This window comes from Hevea brasiliensis, chromosome 3 (genome assembly GCF_030052815.1).
Source record: "Hevea brasiliensis isolate MT/VB/25A 57/8 chromosome 3, ASM3005281v1, whole genome shotgun sequence".
In the NCBI taxonomy this organism is placed as follows: domain Eukaryota; kingdom Viridiplantae; phylum Streptophyta; class Magnoliopsida; order Malpighiales; family Euphorbiaceae; genus Hevea; species Hevea brasiliensis.
The window spans coordinates 100,317,913-100,338,230 of NC_079495.1; the positions used below are offsets into that span (position 1 = coordinate 100,317,913).

General features: G+C 33.8%; 3 protein-coding genes and 1 pseudogene across 3 annotated transcripts; all 4 read right to left on the reverse strand.

The window, feature by feature from the left end:
- Positions 1-4,168: 4,168 nt before the first annotated feature.
- Positions 4,169-6,134, reverse strand: LOC110633712 (uncharacterized). The gene has a single exon (XM_021782434.2). The coding sequence runs from the start codon at positions 5,753-5,755 to the stop codon at positions 4,379-4,381; it is 1,377 nt and encodes a 458-aa protein (XP_021638126.1). The 5' UTR covers positions 5,756-6,134; the 3' UTR covers positions 4,169-4,378.
- A 1,661-nt stretch (positions 6,135-7,795) lies between these two features.
- Positions 7,796-11,384, reverse strand: LOC110633734 (uncharacterized). The gene is made up of 3 exons (XM_058144182.1): positions 10,276-11,384; positions 9,736-9,827; positions 7,796-8,048 (listed from the first exon to the last, which is right to left on the reverse strand). Exons 1-2 carry the CDS (start codon positions 11,161-11,163, stop codon positions 9,774-9,776), a joined length of 942 nt encoding a protein of 313 aa, XP_058000165.1. The 5' UTR covers positions 11,164-11,384; the 3' UTR covers positions 7,796-8,048; positions 9,736-9,773.
- Positions 11,385-12,300: 916 nt separating this feature from the next.
- Positions 12,301-14,297, reverse strand: LOC110633715 (probably inactive leucine-rich repeat receptor-like protein kinase IMK2; annotated as a pseudogene).
- Positions 14,298-14,422: 125 nt separating this feature from the next.
- Positions 14,423-16,910, reverse strand: LOC110633740 (uncharacterized). The gene is made up of 2 exons (XM_058144184.1): positions 16,668-16,910; positions 14,423-15,238 (listed from the first exon to the last, which is right to left on the reverse strand). The coding sequence occupies exons 1-2, from the start codon at positions 16,776-16,778 to the stop codon at positions 15,017-15,019; spliced, it is 333 nt and encodes a 110-aa protein (XP_058000167.1). The 5' UTR covers positions 16,779-16,910; the 3' UTR covers positions 14,423-15,016.
- Positions 16,911-20,318: the final 3,408 nt, after the last annotated feature.

Sequence of the window (20,318 nt, forward strand, 5' to 3'; positions counted from 1 at the left end):
TAAGTTCGTTTTATTTTTTTATTTACTGCTTTTATCTGCATGATGGCAACTAATTGGCATTTGCGGTTGTCAATGGTGGTTTAAAGAATGCTGCAAGATCTTTAAATTTAAAGTGGTATTTGGGCTCAAGGAAATTTCAATAATCAACTGGATCTGCTGATAAAGTTTTAAAGCATTAATCATGCATAACACAGTGTTTGTTACTTTCATTTTACTTATGCTCTATCTGGGAGTCTGTTTCAGGCTAGGAAATTCCTAAGAATTTTTCCGAGTATTTTCATTGTCCAAATTTATGGCCTATTTCATGATTTCACCATTGTAATTGACCACTCTTGTTGCTTAGCTGAATGATGGCCTGTTCACTTATACTGAATTTGATTTAAGTTTTTGTATATTCCTCATGCACTCTAGATTGGCAAATGCTCCAGTATGAAAGGTTGAGCATATGAAAGTGGTAGGAAATAAGGAAGGGAGGAGCAAATTTAAGATGTTATGGAGGAAAGTAGTTTTTAATGACTTGGCAGCCCTATACCTTTTTGAATATGTTACACTAAACTGGCTGGAATGGAGGAAATAGGTAGCTGATACCAACTACTTTGGGATTAAGGTTCAGTCGAGTAGTTTTGGTACCTTTCCCTCCACATTGTTTTTCTTCCATTTAGTGTCATTAATTTGAGAAATCTTTTTGAGTTGAGGAAAGTGATACAATTAGAAGAATGCGTAACTTTGTCCCAATTGAGTTGATTTTCTATTATAGGTTCCGAGTTGGGATCAAGTAATTAATTTTTGGATTTTGTTTTTTTTTTTGGATGTGTCCTTTATGCCATCTTGCAAAATGTGATCTCAAAGCATAATGTTGCTATGTTCATTAAAAGTTGACACTATTTTTGCAGTTTGTTGCTTGGTCTCAAACAATAAATGCTCTTGTATTTTCTCAAGAAAATGGACAATCTAATCCCTTCCAAAAGTTAGTTCAGGGGGAGAGGACATAAGAGGCACATTACTCCTATCCCAAATCAACATGAGAACTTAACACCCCTCTCACACCCAAGACTGAACATTTGGAGAATTATGAGTTAGGCCTAACTTATCCTCAAAAGCTAGTGAGAAGTGAGAAGACTGTATAAAGAGTACATTATCCCTACCCCAAATCAATGTGAAATTTTAACACATTTGTTCTTGATGGGCTCTACTATGGCCTTTCAGACTTCAGATATGCTGCCTACTCGATGGTCTGCTTTTGGTTTTGTTATAGTAATTTTGATAATGTGATCCTATTTGATAATGGTATTAGTAGGACTTATCTCTTCTGTGTTCATACGTGCCGCCACTCCTGTATTTGGCCTTATTGGAGTCTGGACAGAGTTGTTTCTCTTCATGACCTTGATGGTGGTGGCTGGAATATGGAGTGGAGGTAATATATTATGGTTCTGTAGGATGATATCTATTAATAACTTCATTATTATTATCAATTAATTGCCATGAGCTAGGATCTGTCTACGGAGACTCGGTCCAATTCTTCACAAGTGCACATGAAATGAACTGACCAGTCACCACTATGAACAAATATATCCATTTTAACATGGCATGATAGGCACCGTTGAGTTTGACAAGCTGCTGTACCTCAAATGCAGCATGTTATCACCTACTATATTTTGTTTCTTCCCCCTTCATACATGACATTGATGATTTCTAAGCGAGAGACAGACGGGATGGGTTAAAGTGGTATGCGTGTGTTTTGAGATGGTGATTGCAGATCTCTTCTTATCTTTTAACCTTTCTTTTGGTTCCAAGATGGGCTTATTTGGGTATAATGGGAGGAAAGTGAAGGGCGTATCTAAAGTTTGAGAGTTGATTAGGTATCCAATAACATAATGATCTAACCTGAAGAATAACAAATGATGATGTTGCTAGTTACAAGCATGTGTAATGCAATAATTATTGATCATGCCTGCAAGATTTTAATTCTGCGAAATTGATTTGATACACTATAGCCGAGTCCATGTCATTCGAACTTGAGCCAATGCTGAAGTTCTATTCCTTTGCATCTCACAAAACTGACACACTATTGTAGCCATTGAACTTTACCTTTGTTCCGCACTCGCACAAGTTTCTGCTTAATGTTTAGCTTCTTCCGGGTTGGGCACAAAGATTGGCCCATGGAGACTGGTTTGGGCCGAAACGGAGCAGGAAAGAAATCTGAGTAAAAGGGTGTTTGGTTCACCTGTTGAGTGCAGCTGATAGTTGATAGACACCAAAATAGGTGAACTAGAGTGTTTGGTAAGTTTTAAAAAGTAAAGTAGATAGATAGCTGATAGGTAGCTGATATGGTACCCACCAGTTACAGTTTGTATCAGTTATATTTTTAGAACCGTTTCTCATTAGCTGATAGCTGAATTGATTTTATTTTTTATTTTGACTATATTATTATTTTTTTATTTAACTTAAAAATTAATATTATTAATACTTTTATATTTTTTATTTATAATTTTAACATTTTAATTAATATATTTTTTATTAATAACATAAAATGTAAAATATTTATTTATATTTAAAAACTTAAAATTAATTATAAATTTTTTCTTTATTAACAATAATAATTATTTTATTATTTTATCTATATTTTTAAAATTATTTAATTATTTTTTAAAAAATTTAATTATTTTAATAATAAAATAAATAATATAATATAATAAATTAATAATTATATTTTTATTTTAATAATATAATAAATGATATAATATATTAATTTCATAATTGTATATTTAATTTTAATAATAAAATAAATAATATAATATAATAAATTTATAATTTTATATTTATTTCAATAATAAAATAAATTATATAATATATACACGTGTCAACAACAATGGCTAAATATAGTTTTACCAAACACTTAACATAAATTAGCTATCATCAGCTATCAGCTAACAGTAACAGCTAACAGTTATCAGCAATATTCAACAGTTAAATCAAACAGGCCCTAAGTGATTTTCTTAAGAACTTTAATAATTTTAATTAATTGTGGAAAGTTTTCGAACATGTTATTGGCATATTGCTGCTTTAATCATTTGTATGCGCTACTTTCTTTGAAAATTTCTTAAAATAAAATAAAACTGATATTGTATCTCTAAAAAAAAAAAAAATTAGGTAGAGCCATATATATATATATATATATATATATTTGTTAAATAGTTTTTACTTTCTTCCTTTTATGTTTTAATGGTGACTGTAACGCCGATTGAAATTTACCTCTGGTTATCAGCTAGAGCTCTCATCCTAATCCTAATTACAAGAAATATGTACGTATGTGAAAAATAAAAATAAAAATTTAAAATGGGGTTACATTTTTTTGAAATTGAAATCTAATTTAATTAATTTTAAGAGGAATATAGGAGGTGGGCTATAGAGCCCAAGTCCAGACAAACAGAGACCAAAGTCTAGCTTAGAAGCCCAGCTCATTGGAAGGAAATCTCCAAAAACCTTCTCTGGAAAGGCTCTAGATCCCTCTGCCCAAGATCACCGCCGAGCACCACTGGCGAACGCGAAGGAAACGCCCAAAGCACAAACCGCTACCATGGCACTTTAAGACGGTAGAAACAAGGGACAAAACCACCATAGCCCCAGCTGCAAGCGCAACCAAAGCACAGAGGAGCAAGTGAAAAACAAATCGGAGGGAGGCACCCTAGTTGCCAAGTCGCCACCTCCTCTGCTACCTAAGAAGAAGATGAGCCAATCTCTAGATTGAGCACACTATGTTGCGATTTCACATAGGCCACCACCAGAAAGAGGATAGCAGAGTTGAACTTCAAATGGGGGCGTTGGACAACATTGAGACCTACCACTTTCAACATGATTAACCCTCGCCGAATGCCTTCCTTGGAAACAACAAAGCCCTCACCTCTTTGCTTCGGTCATTGCCAACCTCAAAGCACACAAACATTGATTCAATTTTTGGTTTGTTCATGTATACGTGTGTGGATTGAACTATTTTCTACATGGTCACATAGCTTTTTTCTGTGATTTATATTTGTAGAAACAAACTATTGGATTTATTAATGTATCAATATAGATCATGTATATATACATGTAACTGTATTACATTAAAAATGGCTATTTAATGCATGTGTATATAATCATGTGACTTGTAATAATAAGAAGTGCATAATGAACAATACAAGAGGTTGTTTCTCAAAGATTAACGAAGAATCCACAAATAATATGACATTGACTAATTAAGCAGAGATATGAGCAAAATTACTTTGGAGAAAAGATGATAGTATGAGTAGCAGTTAGATATGACTAATATTTCTTCTGCTTCTGATCATGTTCCTCACTCCTCAACAAAATGAACACCAATGTCAAGCCTCTAGAATTACTACAATCCAAAATCCCATAGTTCAATCAATCCAGGCTCTTCCATTGAACCCCAGTTAAAGTCAGGCTCCAACAAATTGAAATTGCAATCCAAGTGTCTGTTTGCTTCTTCTGTATGATTGGAGCTTTCTTGTAGATTGGTTCTTGGGTTCTGCAAGTGAGAAGAAAGATTAGATGGCCAAGTGCTCTGCTGGCAATTCGTAGAGCCTAATTCAAAGTGATCATGGTCCAAAATCTTCTCTCCTTTCAGTGCAGAGTTCTCAGTGCCATCCATGTGCTTAGACAGCTTAAGATCAATTCCTGTATAGCAGTTCATATCTATAAAATCATTGCTCATATTGTCATGTCTAACCTCAAAGCGATTACAGTAACCGGACTCCATTCCTGGAAATTCTCTCTCCATTACTTTCCTCATCATCAGCTTCTCAACATCATTTAAGGGCATATGCATACTATTGAACCCATCATATTGATTTGATTCAATACTTCTCCCAAGCTCTTCTTCTATTTCTTCAATTGTGGGCGTAAGGACATCGATTTCATTGGAACACTCATGATCAGTGCTTAATTCAGCTTTCACATTTTTGGACTTACTCTGCAAGAAGTCAAATTTATGATTGATGCTGTAATGTCCAGGGTATTCCATAACTTGTGCAAACTCTGCTTTCATTTCTTTCACCGGCATCATTGGTTTAGCTTTAACATCTTTAAAAGATCTGCAATCAGTTCTTGAAATACATTCCTCATCTTTCAACTCTATTGAATTACTCTCTGCCACTTGTGATTTATCAAGTTTCTCATTTGATTCGTCAACAACAAAAATCCCACAAGAACCTAATTTTTCATTTCGTTCTTTAAATCCATCAACTCCTGAGCAATGGGTTTTTGATTTCTCAACAGGGAAATCATCACAGCCATTCAATGTTGCTCTAGACTCAGTTTCCAAAGAGTAGCCAGGGAAATTAAGGATAGCATTAGAACCATACATAGCCTTTGCCGCATAGTCATAAGCTCTAGCTGCTTCAATGGCAGTAGCAAATGTACCCAACCAGTGCCTATGCCCTGGTGCAGCATTCAATAAGCTAGTCTTTCCAGCAGGTTCTCGAATTTCTGCAACCCATTTGCCCCAGATTCTTTGTCTAACACCTCTATATGAGCAAGTCTGGTTCTCTGGCCCACCTTTTCCTTGCATACAACCTTTTCGGGAGCCCTTGGATGGAGGCTTGCGAATTTCAACAAATTTATTTCGCTTCTTCCAGTTATCAAGTTTATCCGCCAGCGATTCACAGCCATTGCGTCCCCTCCGCAATTTCTTCTTGCTTTTGCTGCTATCCCCTGAACAAGAACTCTTCTTGTTTGCATCCCCCATATCACTCATTAAAGATGTTCAAGATTTTTCTATTTCAAGATTGTTCTGAAACCACCAAAATAATCAAATCAATGTTAAATAATCCTCAAGCCTCTGAAAACTGAAGAGAAACTCACTCTTCAAAGTTCAAACCTTCATATCTTCTCCCTCTCTCTCTCTCTCTCTCTCTCTCTCACTTTTGAACTTCTAGAACACCTTCCAGGATTTTGTATGCTATGGATTGGTTGCAACTTGCAAAGTGGGAATTTATGAAGAAGTTACTCAAATTCTTCGTAAGTTGTCAACTTTGTTTTTGTTTTTGGTAGTTCTTATCTTAGGGACGAAGGAAACCAGCCTACGTGACAAAGACCAACTGCTCTCTTTTAATTTTATTCCCCGTAAAGGATAGGGATGTATTAAATATAAGTTTGATATTACATAACAATCAATTTAATAATCTCTTCGTGTGCTCATCCCGATACACGTGGCAGAACCTATTACCTCCTTCACATCATTTTTCTTGGTGATGACTGATGAAGACGTAATATTTTTCTAGCAGAGAAAAGAAAATTTCAATCTCAGCCAAATTGCGGCTCCTGTATATATCCAAGGAAACGAAGCCAGTGATCTTTTTTCTCATTTGTTTATTTGAAAGAGTATAAAAGATTATAATTAAAAATTAAAAACCAGTTTACTGCATCAACAACAATTTAATTTAGTTTACATTCATAAATTTAAATTAGACTCTAAGCACTATCCTCATTGTAATTGGCTTAATCTCCATTGATGGTTCCACACTTCCTTTATATTTTTGGACTTCAGCCATCAAATTCTTATATTAGTCATCAGCAACCTCCAACTCACGTAGAGCCCAATTGGAGAAATGTCCACCCACAGATGTAGATATACATAGAGTGATAGAGGGAAGTTCATCATTGCATGTGGGTTGCTGCGATTGAGAGGTCGTACGTGTTTAGTTAAAGTATTGGTTTCTTGTTTAGTTAAAGTAAGTTGGCAAAAAAATAATTTATAAGTATTTTTTATTAAAATTATTAAAAAAAAATATTAAATAAAATATAATAAAATTTTAAAAATTAAATAAAAATATATAATAAATATTTAATTAAAATAAATGAAAAGATGATTCTTAATTCCAAGCCTGACGTTCTTCCCCACATTATTATTAACAAAGATAGAATTTATGACATATGTAATGCAAGAATGTTTTTATTATTTTTAATATGTGATTTTTTTTTTCATTTTAAATTTATAATATTTTTATTTAAAATTTTGTTATCTTTAATTTTTTTTACTTTATGATATAATTATGAAATAAAAATACTAGCTTTTTTAATAAAATTTATATTCTATATTACTCATTAATCTCATAAAAATAGAATTACATCTATTTTCACATAGTTTAAGAAAATATAATTAATATAGTTAAAATAATAAATTTTATTTAGTCTTTTTTAATATACTATCCATTTATATTATTTTATTAAAAATTAAAAAAACTCATATTATTACATATTAAATAATTACATCAATAAATAAATTATTAATTCAAGACATTTTTTTATAATATTATAAAAAAATAACATAATTTAAGATAAAAAAAGGAAAATAAACAACCTTTATGAATGCGTAAAAAAATTAAATTATATTAGAATGCTATTAAAAAAATAAATTTTTAAAATTATAAATAACAATACCAATAATAATAATAATAATAATAATAATAATAATAATAATAATAATACTACTAAAAATAAGAAAAAAAAATTATTAACTTTCAATGTAACTAACACATCTATTATGGTTAAGCAGCCAAATTGCTCTGGTCATTTTTAAATAAAACTAATTTTCTAGTTCTAATTAATTTGGACACTGAACCTGCTAGATGAGCCTACTCAAATTCAACTTGTTTATTTAACTAAACTAAAAATTAGGCTCACACTTGACTCATCTAGAAACAAGACAATTTATCGAACCAAACCTCTAGTAACTTGTAAGCAACTTGAATTATTTACAGCAATAATGATAGAATTATAATTTCACACACGCATATACATTATTGACAGAGAAATAGATATATGATATAATGAGAAATTTCAAGTGCAGAAGGAGCACAAAGCAAATGAATTAATACATAAGAGGTGTACAGGGTACCCCTTATAACCCACCTAAATGCCCAGAGTTCCAATACAATCAACCTATTTTACATCCAATGTAGTCATGAATATCCAACTACAAGAATCATCAACAAAAGCTCCTTGATTACTGGATCTTCGTCGCAGCAACTACAGGATGAGGCTCATCCCTGTTCTCCAAGATTCCGACACAAAACCAACAAGAGAAAAGTGAGACAGCTGTAATAAAATGGATCAAATTCCTCCAATTTCTACGTGTAAAATCCAACTTATATTTGAATGCAGGGTCAGGCGTTCCCAATAGGTATCATAAATGCATAAAGAACTATAGAAACATGTATATCAGTGACTACTTTGTTGTCAGCTTTCTTAATTTGTTCAAATATATTATAGAATGAGAAACACTAACATTCCACACCATGAATGACTATGTTGTGATAGCTTTCATTTTGGCTGTGATAAGCCATAAAATTTTTGCATTAAAATTACAACTTACAATAATGTGGCTTCGAATCGCACTTTTTCAAGGAATCTTCTTGCTTGACTTGTACAATTCAGTTACTGCTTTTAATGTTAAATATCTCCTCAATAATATTTAATGATGGGATGGCTTCTCTCTCTCTCTCTCTCTCTCTCTCTATTTGCTCTTCTTAACATTCCTAAATAAATTGGAGTACATATCCTGTGACGTTCTTTCAGCATAATGCACAAATTGTTTATCCTTTTCCTCTCATAAATCCTAGGTAATTTATTCTCATTATTTTGATAATGAATTATTATATAATTTATCTACTAGTAGTTTCACTTTTCACAGCTATTATAGTACAGTCATTCAGTTTCCAATTTGACCAACAGACCCATAAACCACTAAGTTCAAGGATAGTAACAGTTTCCAGTATTTTGCATCTTTGCATTGTCATCAACACTCACATACCATGCAATGCAAACGATAACTAGTTCCTTATTCAAACATGTAAAAACCATTTGAAGATCAACAAATTCAACCACTTTAACAACCTGAAACACCTATCTGATCAACTAATTGGCACTCTCATAATTTTTTACAGTAACCACACTTCTCCATGTTTAAGCAAAAATTTGCATTCATCTTAGCAGAACTTGCCTCTTTAAAGATATATGCATTACTTAAACCTTTCAACAGACTCATTGAATGGTGATAAGCGTTACACCTATTTTTTGTCTGAGGTGGTCCTACACTACCCTCTGGACATGTGTCTACCTTTATAATCTCTTCTGCTAAGCCTTTTTATGTCACCTGCAGAGTAATGTGTATAGCTACATTACACTGTTCAACCTTATGGCATCCTTAAGATTATACATGTCACTACTCTAGTTTGAACAATCACACAAACACCCCCAGAATAGATATTCTAGTGTGCAATTAATTTTTTTGCTCAACAGTGTTACTGTTTGTTTTGCCATTCTAGTATTAGCTGAGCATATTATGAATCCGAGCTTGCAAAATTTGGGAAGCTTTTATAGTCCCAAAAGTGCATATACTCAAATTGAGTATCTAACTCAGATACACAACCATGGTTAACCGTCATGAATGCTGACAGCACTAGTATTATTACAAAAAGCAAACCAATATTTTGCAAACTGAAGAGTTTATGCTCTTATTAAATTCAATGTCAAACTTGAACTCAAAAGTTATCAACTTGATGAATAAACAATTTATTTGTCATGAAATTTGTTCTCATTACATCAGGTTTTCTAGAAACATCTCATTCGTTTTCCTATTGCCTAACTTTCTGATAAAAGAGATACCTACATGAGAATTATCCCTTTATGAAACATCAAGAATGAGCTTCAGCAGGAGGAATGGAAAACATTTACCTGACACAACCTAAAAAATACAAGCAGGAATGAAACGTTTAGTCTGGTCCAGTCCGGGCAACTTTGTGCCTTAACTTCCTATTATGAGTTTCCTGCCAACAGTTCAAAAGGAGCATTAATTTCATATACTTATCCCACTTTTCCCCTGAATAAAGATAAAGCAGCATTAATTGAATTTTACAATGTTCTAGCATCCAAGGAAAGCACTAGCAAACCAAGAGAATGAGGAAAGAGAAACTTAAGCTACTTGAAAGTTCAAATCCAATGCTATACTGAGTTATTGATAAATAGCCATCGGAAATAACAACTAAAAGAACACATTTGAAGAATGTGATCATCATTTAAAACAAATCAACCAATGATGCCAAAAATCAACATAAGATTGTTCAAATTAGCAGCTGAATATGCCCCTAAAATGAAACCTGTCCAATTCACAAACATCCTGTCTAAATTCATTAAACTTAGCTTCTTCGTCTTTTCTTTCAAGCATTAAAAGCAGAGGCTGAATATGACCAGAATGCAATCATATTATATGCTCACCTGCTCAAGAACCTTAGCATTGCTCTTCTCCACCTGTCTGGCTAAGCTGTCAATTTTGGCCAACATCTTCTCATACAAATATTCCAAACCTGCAGTATAATTCGAAGCCTCCGATCCCATTAACTGGCTCAAATTCGAAACCGGAAAATCCTCTGCGCACATATCCAGCTCCCTCTGGTCCTTGGAAACCTGCTTATTTTCACTCAAATTCTCTTCATGTCTATCCTCATTCATAGCCGATAAGCAACTTAACTCACAATTCAACATCGGGAAGGGCGAATTAGGGCTAAACGATCCATAATGCCCCCGGAACGCCGGCCCTATATTCACAATATCAATCGACTTGGGATCAAACGAGTGCGTCGATACACGGAACTGGTAAGCGCGGTACTCGTGCGTATGAATTAATTGGTCTTGTAAAGGAGTAGCGAATAAGAGAAAAATGCAAGGAGCAAACTTTATTGGATTTTCGGAGTTTTTGATGGGGAAAGAGAACTGAGAGTTGGTGGAGAGAGAACGCGAGACGGAAAATTCGCGCATTGAAGGGCGAATAGGGGTTTTGCGGCGGGCGGAGAACCAGCCAATGAACTGGTGGTGAGTTTGAGAGGGCAGGAATCGATGGAGAGAAGAAGAGTCGACTCGGCCAAATGAATCGTAAAAGGAGAGAGGTGAGCTGGGGCAAAGGAAGGAAGTGACGTTGGCCACGAGTTGAGAGGGATCGGAGTCGGAGCGGGTTTGCGGTGAGTCGTCGGAGAGAGTGGAGGGCATGTGGGTGACGTGGCCGAATAGGATGCCGTCTACGTCACCGAGAGAGGAGGAGAAGCGCTGTATCATGGAGGTTAACGTGGGACCTGATATTGCCACCTTCTGTAAAGGAAGATCCTCCATGGCACCGGCGAGAGAGAGGGTAGAAAGCGAGCTCAGTTGGCTGATATGAGAAGAAATGGAAATCTGGATTCTGTTTGATTTTGTTGGTTCCTAGAAACGACAGCATCTCGACTTGGTTCTCTATTTTAGGTAGAAGAGCCAAAATCAAGGATTGGGCCTGCTTCAAAAAGAAGAGTGAAATTGTGAGAGCTGCGTAAAGCTGTCACCAATTTGTCGGAACTAGAAAGACACGTTTGGCATTATTGTATTTTTTTTAATTTTATTTTATTTTATTTTAATAAATCACAAGTGTTTTCTAATTCACATTGAAGAGATTTATTACGAGGTAAATCGCTCCTAATGGACAAAAGTTTTAAATTTTTATGATCCATTATTAAAGCTATTGTGTTAAAGTTCAAAGAACTAAATTGCTAAAATGTTTCTCAGCTGAAAGGTGAGGCATTTTAATCTCGCCAACTTGATGTCATGCATGAAATAACAAATAAACAACTTCTTAGTTCAATAGGCAATTGCACAAGGTTGAACCAGGATGATACAATCTACATATCATTTTTTTTTGTCCAATGTTTCGTTCACATCATCATTTTGATCTAAACATGAGCTTAATTGAATGCCTTCTTTTTGTGTTGGGAAATTTTATAGTTTAAATCTTAAATTTTATCGAGAAAATAGATCAAATTTAATTCATTTTAAAAAAATAATACAAGGAAAAATGATGATTAAAATTTTTATATTTAATTTGCTTGTGAAATTTATAAAATTGAATATTTATAGGTGAGGTAACATTAGACATTTTCACTAAACGTTAACTTTAGATGGGGTACAACAACATGTTCCCTCTTTTTTTTATTAAAAAAATATGGGTTGATGACATGCATCAACAAAAATCGCAACTTAATTTAAGTAGATGGGAAGCTGCTGAGAATGGTTATGTTGGGCCTATGGTTCTGTAGAAGTTTTGTAGCCATTTTTGATAATCTTGCTTTGCGTGTAGCAGGCAAGGAGCAAGCATAAATAAATGCAATTTTATAATTTACTTTTCTTTTTTACAGAACAATAAACGAAAGTACATAAAAACATACGAAATTTTATCTTATACTTAAATTTTTGTAACAATTCAATTTAATTAATTTATTTTTATGAATTTTTACTTTTAGAAACGTAATAATTAAAAGAATTAAATTCTTTAAACTTGAAAAAAAAATTTATATTTCTAGACAAAAAGAAGACTCTAAACGACCAACAGTAACTTATATTTCCATGCACTAACAAATAAAATGAATTAAAGAATAAGAAGCATGGTAAAAAAAAAAAAAAATTAAAGAATAAGAAGTCCCCCATAAAATTATGAAACTAATAATAGAACTTTATTCTGGCGATGGGACTTTGGCTCCATCATCAACAAAACTGGCTGTCGGCTTGATTTCCTCTAGTTGCTGAAGAATTTTTTGAACTGCAGGGACGAGCTGATGGTGAGGGATCGACGCAATGCAGAGCTAATTTCAATGTGTTTAAGCAACTCACCACCCATGGCGGGTGCATCCTCACAAGCTCCAAATCAAAGACTTCATTAGTCCACTCCTTCACTATGGATGCCACCCAATACCATTTGCTGGTTCACCAGGTGATTTTCCTGTCAAGAGCTCCAGAATGATCACCCCAAGGTTGTATGCGTCACTCTTTGTGCTGGCATTCTTGAGCTTTGAGAGTTCTGGTGCACTAAGTGATCCAGCAGTAGCAATTATATTGGTACTTGCAGCAGTAGTCATGAGCCTGGAGAGGCCAAAGACTGCAATATCAGCATTGGTTTGCTCATCAATTAGTATTTTGCTTGATGTCAGATTCCCATTGATTATTTTTTCCTGGGTCGAGACAGGAGAGGTAGCTCAGTTCCTCGTACAACACCAATGGATATGGTCATCCTTGTTGGCCAGCTGATAGTAGTCTCTGGCCCCCGAGCTGCATTAAAAAGATTACAAGTAACAAATAATTGATTTGGTGATTAGGCATTATTCCGAAATTAATATGGATTTGAGCAAAATAATGATTAGGCCCCCAAGTTGTATTAAAAAGATTTTGGATATGGGGTTATGTAAATCCGATCTTACTAGAAATCGATTTTTTATCACTTACCATCGAGGAAAGACGCAAGGCTTCCTTTAGGCATGTAGTAAAAACTAGAAGCTTCAAGTAATAGGTTCTTGGTGCTAAGAGATTTGCATGACGAGCAGCCTCGATTTCAAATCCCCGCTGCCCCTTCGTACCCTTCTCTCTCAACCTTGTCTCAACAACTTAATTGTCAATTTTCTTACTTCTTAACTAACAAATCATGTGACTCTATCATATTCAATAATCATCACAACAATAAAATTTAAATAACTTAAGTAAACAATTATATATAAAATATATAATATGATAAAACATATGATAACTTTTTAATTTCCCTTAAAAAAAGTTGCCAACCTGTAGAGCTTTTCTTTCACATCAAGTTTTGGAGAAAAAACAATATAGAAGTTATTGCTAAAACGGATATTTTAGCTTCTGGATCTTTTTAGTTTTCATTGAGATTCATTATATCAGGAATTTCTGAGCTTGAATTGAAAGTTTTTGCGACCAGACACGATAGAGATTGTTGTAAGAAACATTGAAATAAGTGAGGTTGGACAGGCAGCAAGCGAAGGTGGAATTTCTCCAGCAAAATTATTTTGTGATTAATCTAGTCGATTGATACTAGAGATACTTCCAATAGTTGATGGGGTACGGCCTCTGAATTGATTGATTTTCAGGTTGAGCACTGAGAGGTCCTTCAATCTGTCTACAACTTCTGGGAACTGGCTGTCGAGGCGATTGCCCTCTAAATTCTACGAGACTAGAGACGAGAGGTGGAAAAAGCTAGGTGGACCCTTTCAGAGCATTATTTGAAAAATCAAGCTTTTGTAGTCCTGACAGCCTCCACAGTTCATTAGGCGTGCTCCCCGAAATCTGATTATGACTGAGAAATCTCTTGAAGCAAAGCCAAATTGCTAAGGGTCACCGGAATCTTTCCAGACATAAGATTATGATCAAGGATCAAGAACTTAAGTTGGTAAGATTTGTTCCCAAGATAAAGAGGCAAGCAAAATTATTTTGGCATTGAAAATTTAAATGTTGGACTTCCCTCACAAACTGCTATGGGACCTGGAAAATGTCGAGGAATTCAACAAGAATCCTAGCCGGTTCACATCAGATGCATGCCAGTTCTCACAAAGCAACACAACAGTTATTCAAAATGCATAGCTAGAGAAGAGAGTGAGTTCACTCGTAAATATCCGAGTACCTAACAGCATTGGCTAATGCCAAGTGAAAATAAAGGTTTTTCTTTTTCCCAAAAGAAGCATACAGTTGAACCATCTAGTATTCCACATATCATGTGTCTAAGGAGAAACAGAAACAATGTAACATACTACAATAGCCAAGTTTTATTATACCAAATCACCATGGGGATATTGCTGTCTAAATGCATGATATTGAGCTTGTGGGCAACCAAGACAAGATGCAGGCCTTAGAAGGTGGTACCATTCCATCCAAAGTTGTAACCCTGTTAATAATACAAAAACAAAAGCATTATTACCTAATATGAGGAAGCAAGTAATATAAATTGCTGCTGTGAACATTATTGGACAATAAACAAAATTTGGATCCTAAAAAAATTAATAACTATACAATTTCAAAACAGTAAAGATTTATTTACATGATCTAGTGCTGGTGTAAAGCATGCAAACACTGTGCATATTCTTGACTTTGATGGGCCTAAACAAACAGGAAGAGTGCAGTGAGATGAAATGTGTGTGGCAATGACCCATCTTGTTGATAATTACAGGTTGAGATTGCTTGCCTTAGTGTCATAAAATTTGAGGAAGAATCGTGACTTGGACACTGACAACTTTGCTTCGAGGATTGCCGAAATTGCAGCACTCAGTTTCTTGTTCACATCAGGGCCAAGGCCTCCAATGGACACCAACTCACCATAAGCTGCTGGCTGCTCAGTTCCACCAAATGCTATGGGTACTGATCCCTTTAACACAATCATCACATACTGCATAAAAACAAATATAATATGTTTAAATGCCTATTTTGACAATTTAATCAATAAAATACAATATCAAGCAAATGCAACCTTCTTTTCACTTGTAAAGAGAAAAATTAAAACATCGCGTGAGAGAGAGAGAGAGAGAGAGAGAGAGAGAGAGAGAGAGAGAGAGAGAGAGAGAGTTACAATCATGAAACCAAGATCACCATCCTTTCATGTCAAATAGCAATTGTAAGTTTTAATGTTACAAGAGTCAAGTTGGGGGGTTTGTGGAGTGGGATCCACTGTAAAGGACAAAATTCTTCTATCATATAGAAATATGCCACTGAAGAACTTCTGCTTAACCATTATTCAGATTTCAATTTTCATGTAAAACAAGCCCCAAAAACAACATTTATCCAAGTTAATATTAACTTATTAACATAACTTACTTCAAGCCAAAGCATTCTACCAAGTGATTTTAACACCAGACATAAACTCAAAATTCTTAAACATCACCAAGAAATCACTACTGAGCTAGCCTAAATTTTAAGACACAATGTGTTACTGTTATCAAAAATCGTTTTTTTTTTTATATATATATATTTTTAAATGTGATAATTATTCCAATGAAATTTAGTGGGAAAAAAAGGCCTTTTTAGACAAGGAAGCATAAATTATACTCCTGGCATAGCTGCCATGAGACTACTACAGCATTTATCAAGATGATTCCAGGAAATACTTCATCCTTCCTACATAAACGTTTCTAGTTTTCCTGTGCCTGGAGCACTGATTAAACACAGTAAACCAATTTTGATAATCGCTGTAACACTCTTATTATGCAATCAGACAATTAATGAACATGGCCTAGAACATCTATAAAACAAAATATTAGCATGGTGCAAAACCTTTCATATGTCAAGTTATCTACAAAAATAAGCTAATAGACGAGAACATGTTGATAACGTACATTTCAAGCTACCCATCATTTCCAAGTTCAAACAGCATCTGTTACAAAATTAACAAGTAGATACCCTCTACCCAGGAAGAGAAGGAAAATCAGCAGGAGTTCACAGTAACAAAGTAGCATCGGCATTCCTAATCAATCATCACTCCAATAATTCAGCCACAAAAGGCCCAAAGGTATGATCAGAAGTTCAAATTATACATTTAAACAAACAAATTGATAAATGATAAATGATAAATAATCAATCTGCAATCTTACTAACCAAAAATCAAACAGCTCACAAAGAGGGGAAATAATCTCACCAACCTTTTTCGCATTAGTTTCCGAGCAAGGGATTTCAAATTAAGACTGCTAAAATGCTTTAAAAACTGAGAAAATTTCCCTCGAATTAGAGACAAAAAAAAGTGATTCCATCTTAATTCAACCATTTATCGCCGTCAAAATAAAACGAAAACCATAAGACGCATAAAGAGCGCAAGAGGATCTTACGGCCTCGGGCTTGCCGATGATCTTGGCGACGGTGGACGTGGCTTCAGAGAGGATGGCGGAAGTGTCAACGCCGTCAAGGCTAACGTTGGTCGAAAGGTTCAGGCAAGGCATCTTCTCGTTTTCACTTGAATTTCACTCTCTCAGACAGTAGCTTGAAAGTAATACCAATGAAAACCCTCACCTACGGACCTACCTATTCTGGCTATTGTCCATCCAGAATCTACCCTTCCCTACGTGGTAGGCCAAAAAGCTGACGGTGGAAATGCATTTTTGTGGCCTTTAATTTCTGAATATGGTTAGTTTCGGCCCATGGCCCATTTTCCAAAATTGAAAAAATTAATTGAACAAATAAGATATTTTCCTTTTATTGGAAATTAAAATTCGTTAATTTTTGTTTGAATGAACTTTTTACTGGGTTATCTGAAAGTTGTTCAGCTGCTGCAATATCATAAGAAAATAGAAATGCTTTATTTATAATTTATTATAATATTTATTTAGATAAATAATTATAGATAAAGATAATTCATAAATAAATAAGATGGTAATCTTTTAATTAATAAATTAAATTAAAAATTAATTTTATTTATAATTTATTTAATTTATAAATAAGTTTAATAATTTATTAATCAAACCAAAAGGAGAAATAAATCATGTGTCAACAAAAAAATACTCATATTGAAAAATGTGAAAAATTAATGTTTATTATAATATCATCTTTATAAATGAGTAATAACTTCTCATTAGTATAACTTTACTGTTAATTGTATTTAAAAATTATTTTCCAATAAATTTTCATATGTTAGAAATCTTTTCTTAATTATTTTTTAATATATTAATATTCCTTTTGTTCATTTTATTTATTATTTAAAGTTTTTATATGGAGCTTAATAAAATAAATAATTGTTTAAATTATAATAAAATATTTATTAATTTAATTAAATTATCTTATCTTGCTTAATTAAAAAGGATGTGATAAGATAGGTTTTAGGAAATTTATCTATCTATGTAAAGTGGACAATTTATTTTTTTATGGTATTGCTATGTAGACTTTTTTTTTTTTCGTGTTGCCACATGAGGGTTAATATATAAATATTGTTATTGTATTTATTATTTTTTATGCTAAATATTTAATTCTCATTTTATTTTTTTTAAATATCTTTATTTCAATTTTACGTTATTTAATTGATAAATTTTTATAAAATTTCTTTTCATGTCTCTTAGATTTTTATACATTTCATTTTATTATAAAAATTTTGTTATAACCCAAATTCTGAGCTGGATTGGCACTAGGATTTGAGTTAGTATAAAACTCCCAAAGTAATAGTGAGCTTAACTATTTCTTGCCCAACAATAAGGCCCATAACTGTAGTCCAATTTCAAGAAATCAAATGGACAGAGTCGGATAATAAATTGGACTACCAATGGAGAGTATTAACTCATTCGATCTGTAAACACAAAAATAACTTAATTTGGAAAGCTTAGCTCACTCTCATAATCCTCAAAACAATAAATAATCATATGGGAGGTTAGCTCCCTCATCCAAGTAAATACTCATCTTAAACATTTCAACATACCCATATAATATATTTACAACTTCAAAGAAATAAATTATTACAATCCCAATCAAGATTAGAACATTACTAACACATACGGAGTTCTTGATTATAAATTAAGGAAATGAAATATAACTAAGCTGCTGCTAGTAAACTTACAAGAAATGAAGCAGGTTATTCACAAAAAGAGTCCACCTGTCACCTGAGAAAAAAATGGTTGAACCAGGATGAGCGTTCGACTCATAAAGTAAGATATTCATTTTAAATATAATTTCTATAACTATCTAAGCCTAATACATTCCTATGTATGAAATGCAATATATTCACATAGTTTCAAATAATTCAAATAATATTCGCACTAAAGATAATTTGGAGTACTCACACACTCATGTATCACATCAATAAATATATATGGGAGCTAATCTCTCATACAGTTCTCTTAATTCTAATATTTACTAGTGAGGTCAACTGAAGTAAGACTTTTTCTTAATAATCCAAGTGCAAGGATCAGCGAGATCGACTCAAAGTCATACTTACCCAACTTATCAATATATAAGGATCATGTCTCAGTAAGTGAAGCTCCAGCCGAGATTACCTCTCCTACCTATATCCATAATCACACTACACACACGCCGACACGCACACAGCTCCAAATTACCCTAAGACGACATCCATAATAATTTCACTAAATAAAGATGCAGTACAAGGTGTGCCTAGTATTTAACTACATACATACATCTATAACTGAATGCATGGGCATGCCTTGAATATATAATAACATTGAAATTATAAATAAAATCAATATCTACTCACAGATTATCTAAATATCACTAGGGCGGCTGAAAATATGAGGAAGATTGACTTGAATCACCTAAACAATCATATTCAAGAAATTTATTAATATTAACTCAAAATAAAGAATTAAAGAGCCTAAGATACCTTAGGTTTATGCCAGAAATCTGACAGAGTTTTTCCTGTACCTAGGACCTATCCAATCTGCAAAATAACTCAAAACACTTCTCAATCAAAAAGGCCTCAGGCCCATAACACAACAACTATAAAATACCCCTCTTGGTCCTGCCAAACCAATCAATTTTCATATAAAATAATTATTTAAAAATTCAGGATGTTACATTCTTTCCTTCTTACAGAAAATTTGTCATCGAATTTTTATACGAGGCAGAACAAATACACTAAGTTACATACTAAACAAGTATGGATACTTGTTATGCATATCTCACTCTGACTCCTAGGTGCATTCCTCTATAGGTTGACTTCTCCATAGGACTTTGACCATAGAGATCTGTTTTGAACGAAGCTGCCTTATCTTATAATCCACTATGGCCACTAGTTGTTCCTCAAAAGTCAAGTTCTCATTTAATTCCACTGTGTCTAGTTACAGCACATGAGAAGGGTTGGGAATATATTTCCTAAATATGGAAATATGGAACAATGGGTGGACATAACAAAGGTTTGATGGTAACTCCAATCGATAAGCAACTATTTTCACTCTGTCCGTGATCTCAAAAGGTCCTTTGTAATGGGGAACCAACTTGCCTTTCTTTTCAAATCTCATAACTCTTTTCATAGGAGAGACCTTTAAGAACACATAATTACCCACTACGAATTCTATATCTTTCCTCTTTTTATCTGCATAACTCTTTTGCCTGTTGAAAATTGTCTTTAAACGTTCCCTAATTAAATGAACCATCTCTAAAGTGTACTATACTAGATCTAAATCATATACTCTCGCCTCTCCAATTTTTGTCTAACACAGAAAGGACCTACACTTTCTGCCATATAATGTAATGGCCCGGCCCACTAGTGATATTATCCGCTCTGGGCCGAAGCCCTCACGGTTTTAAAATGTGTCACTAAGGGTTACGAACTACCAACTTATAAATCCAACATCTCTCTCGTGTTTTGCTGATATGGGATTTGCCTAGGGTGTTACAATCCATCCCCCTTATGGGACTCAGCGTCCTTGCTGAGGTTGGCCCCACCATCGCCCAAGGTTGCACGCGGAGCGACTCTGATACCAAAAATGTAATGGCTCGGCCCACTAGTGATATTGTTCGCTTTGAGCCGAAGCCCTCAC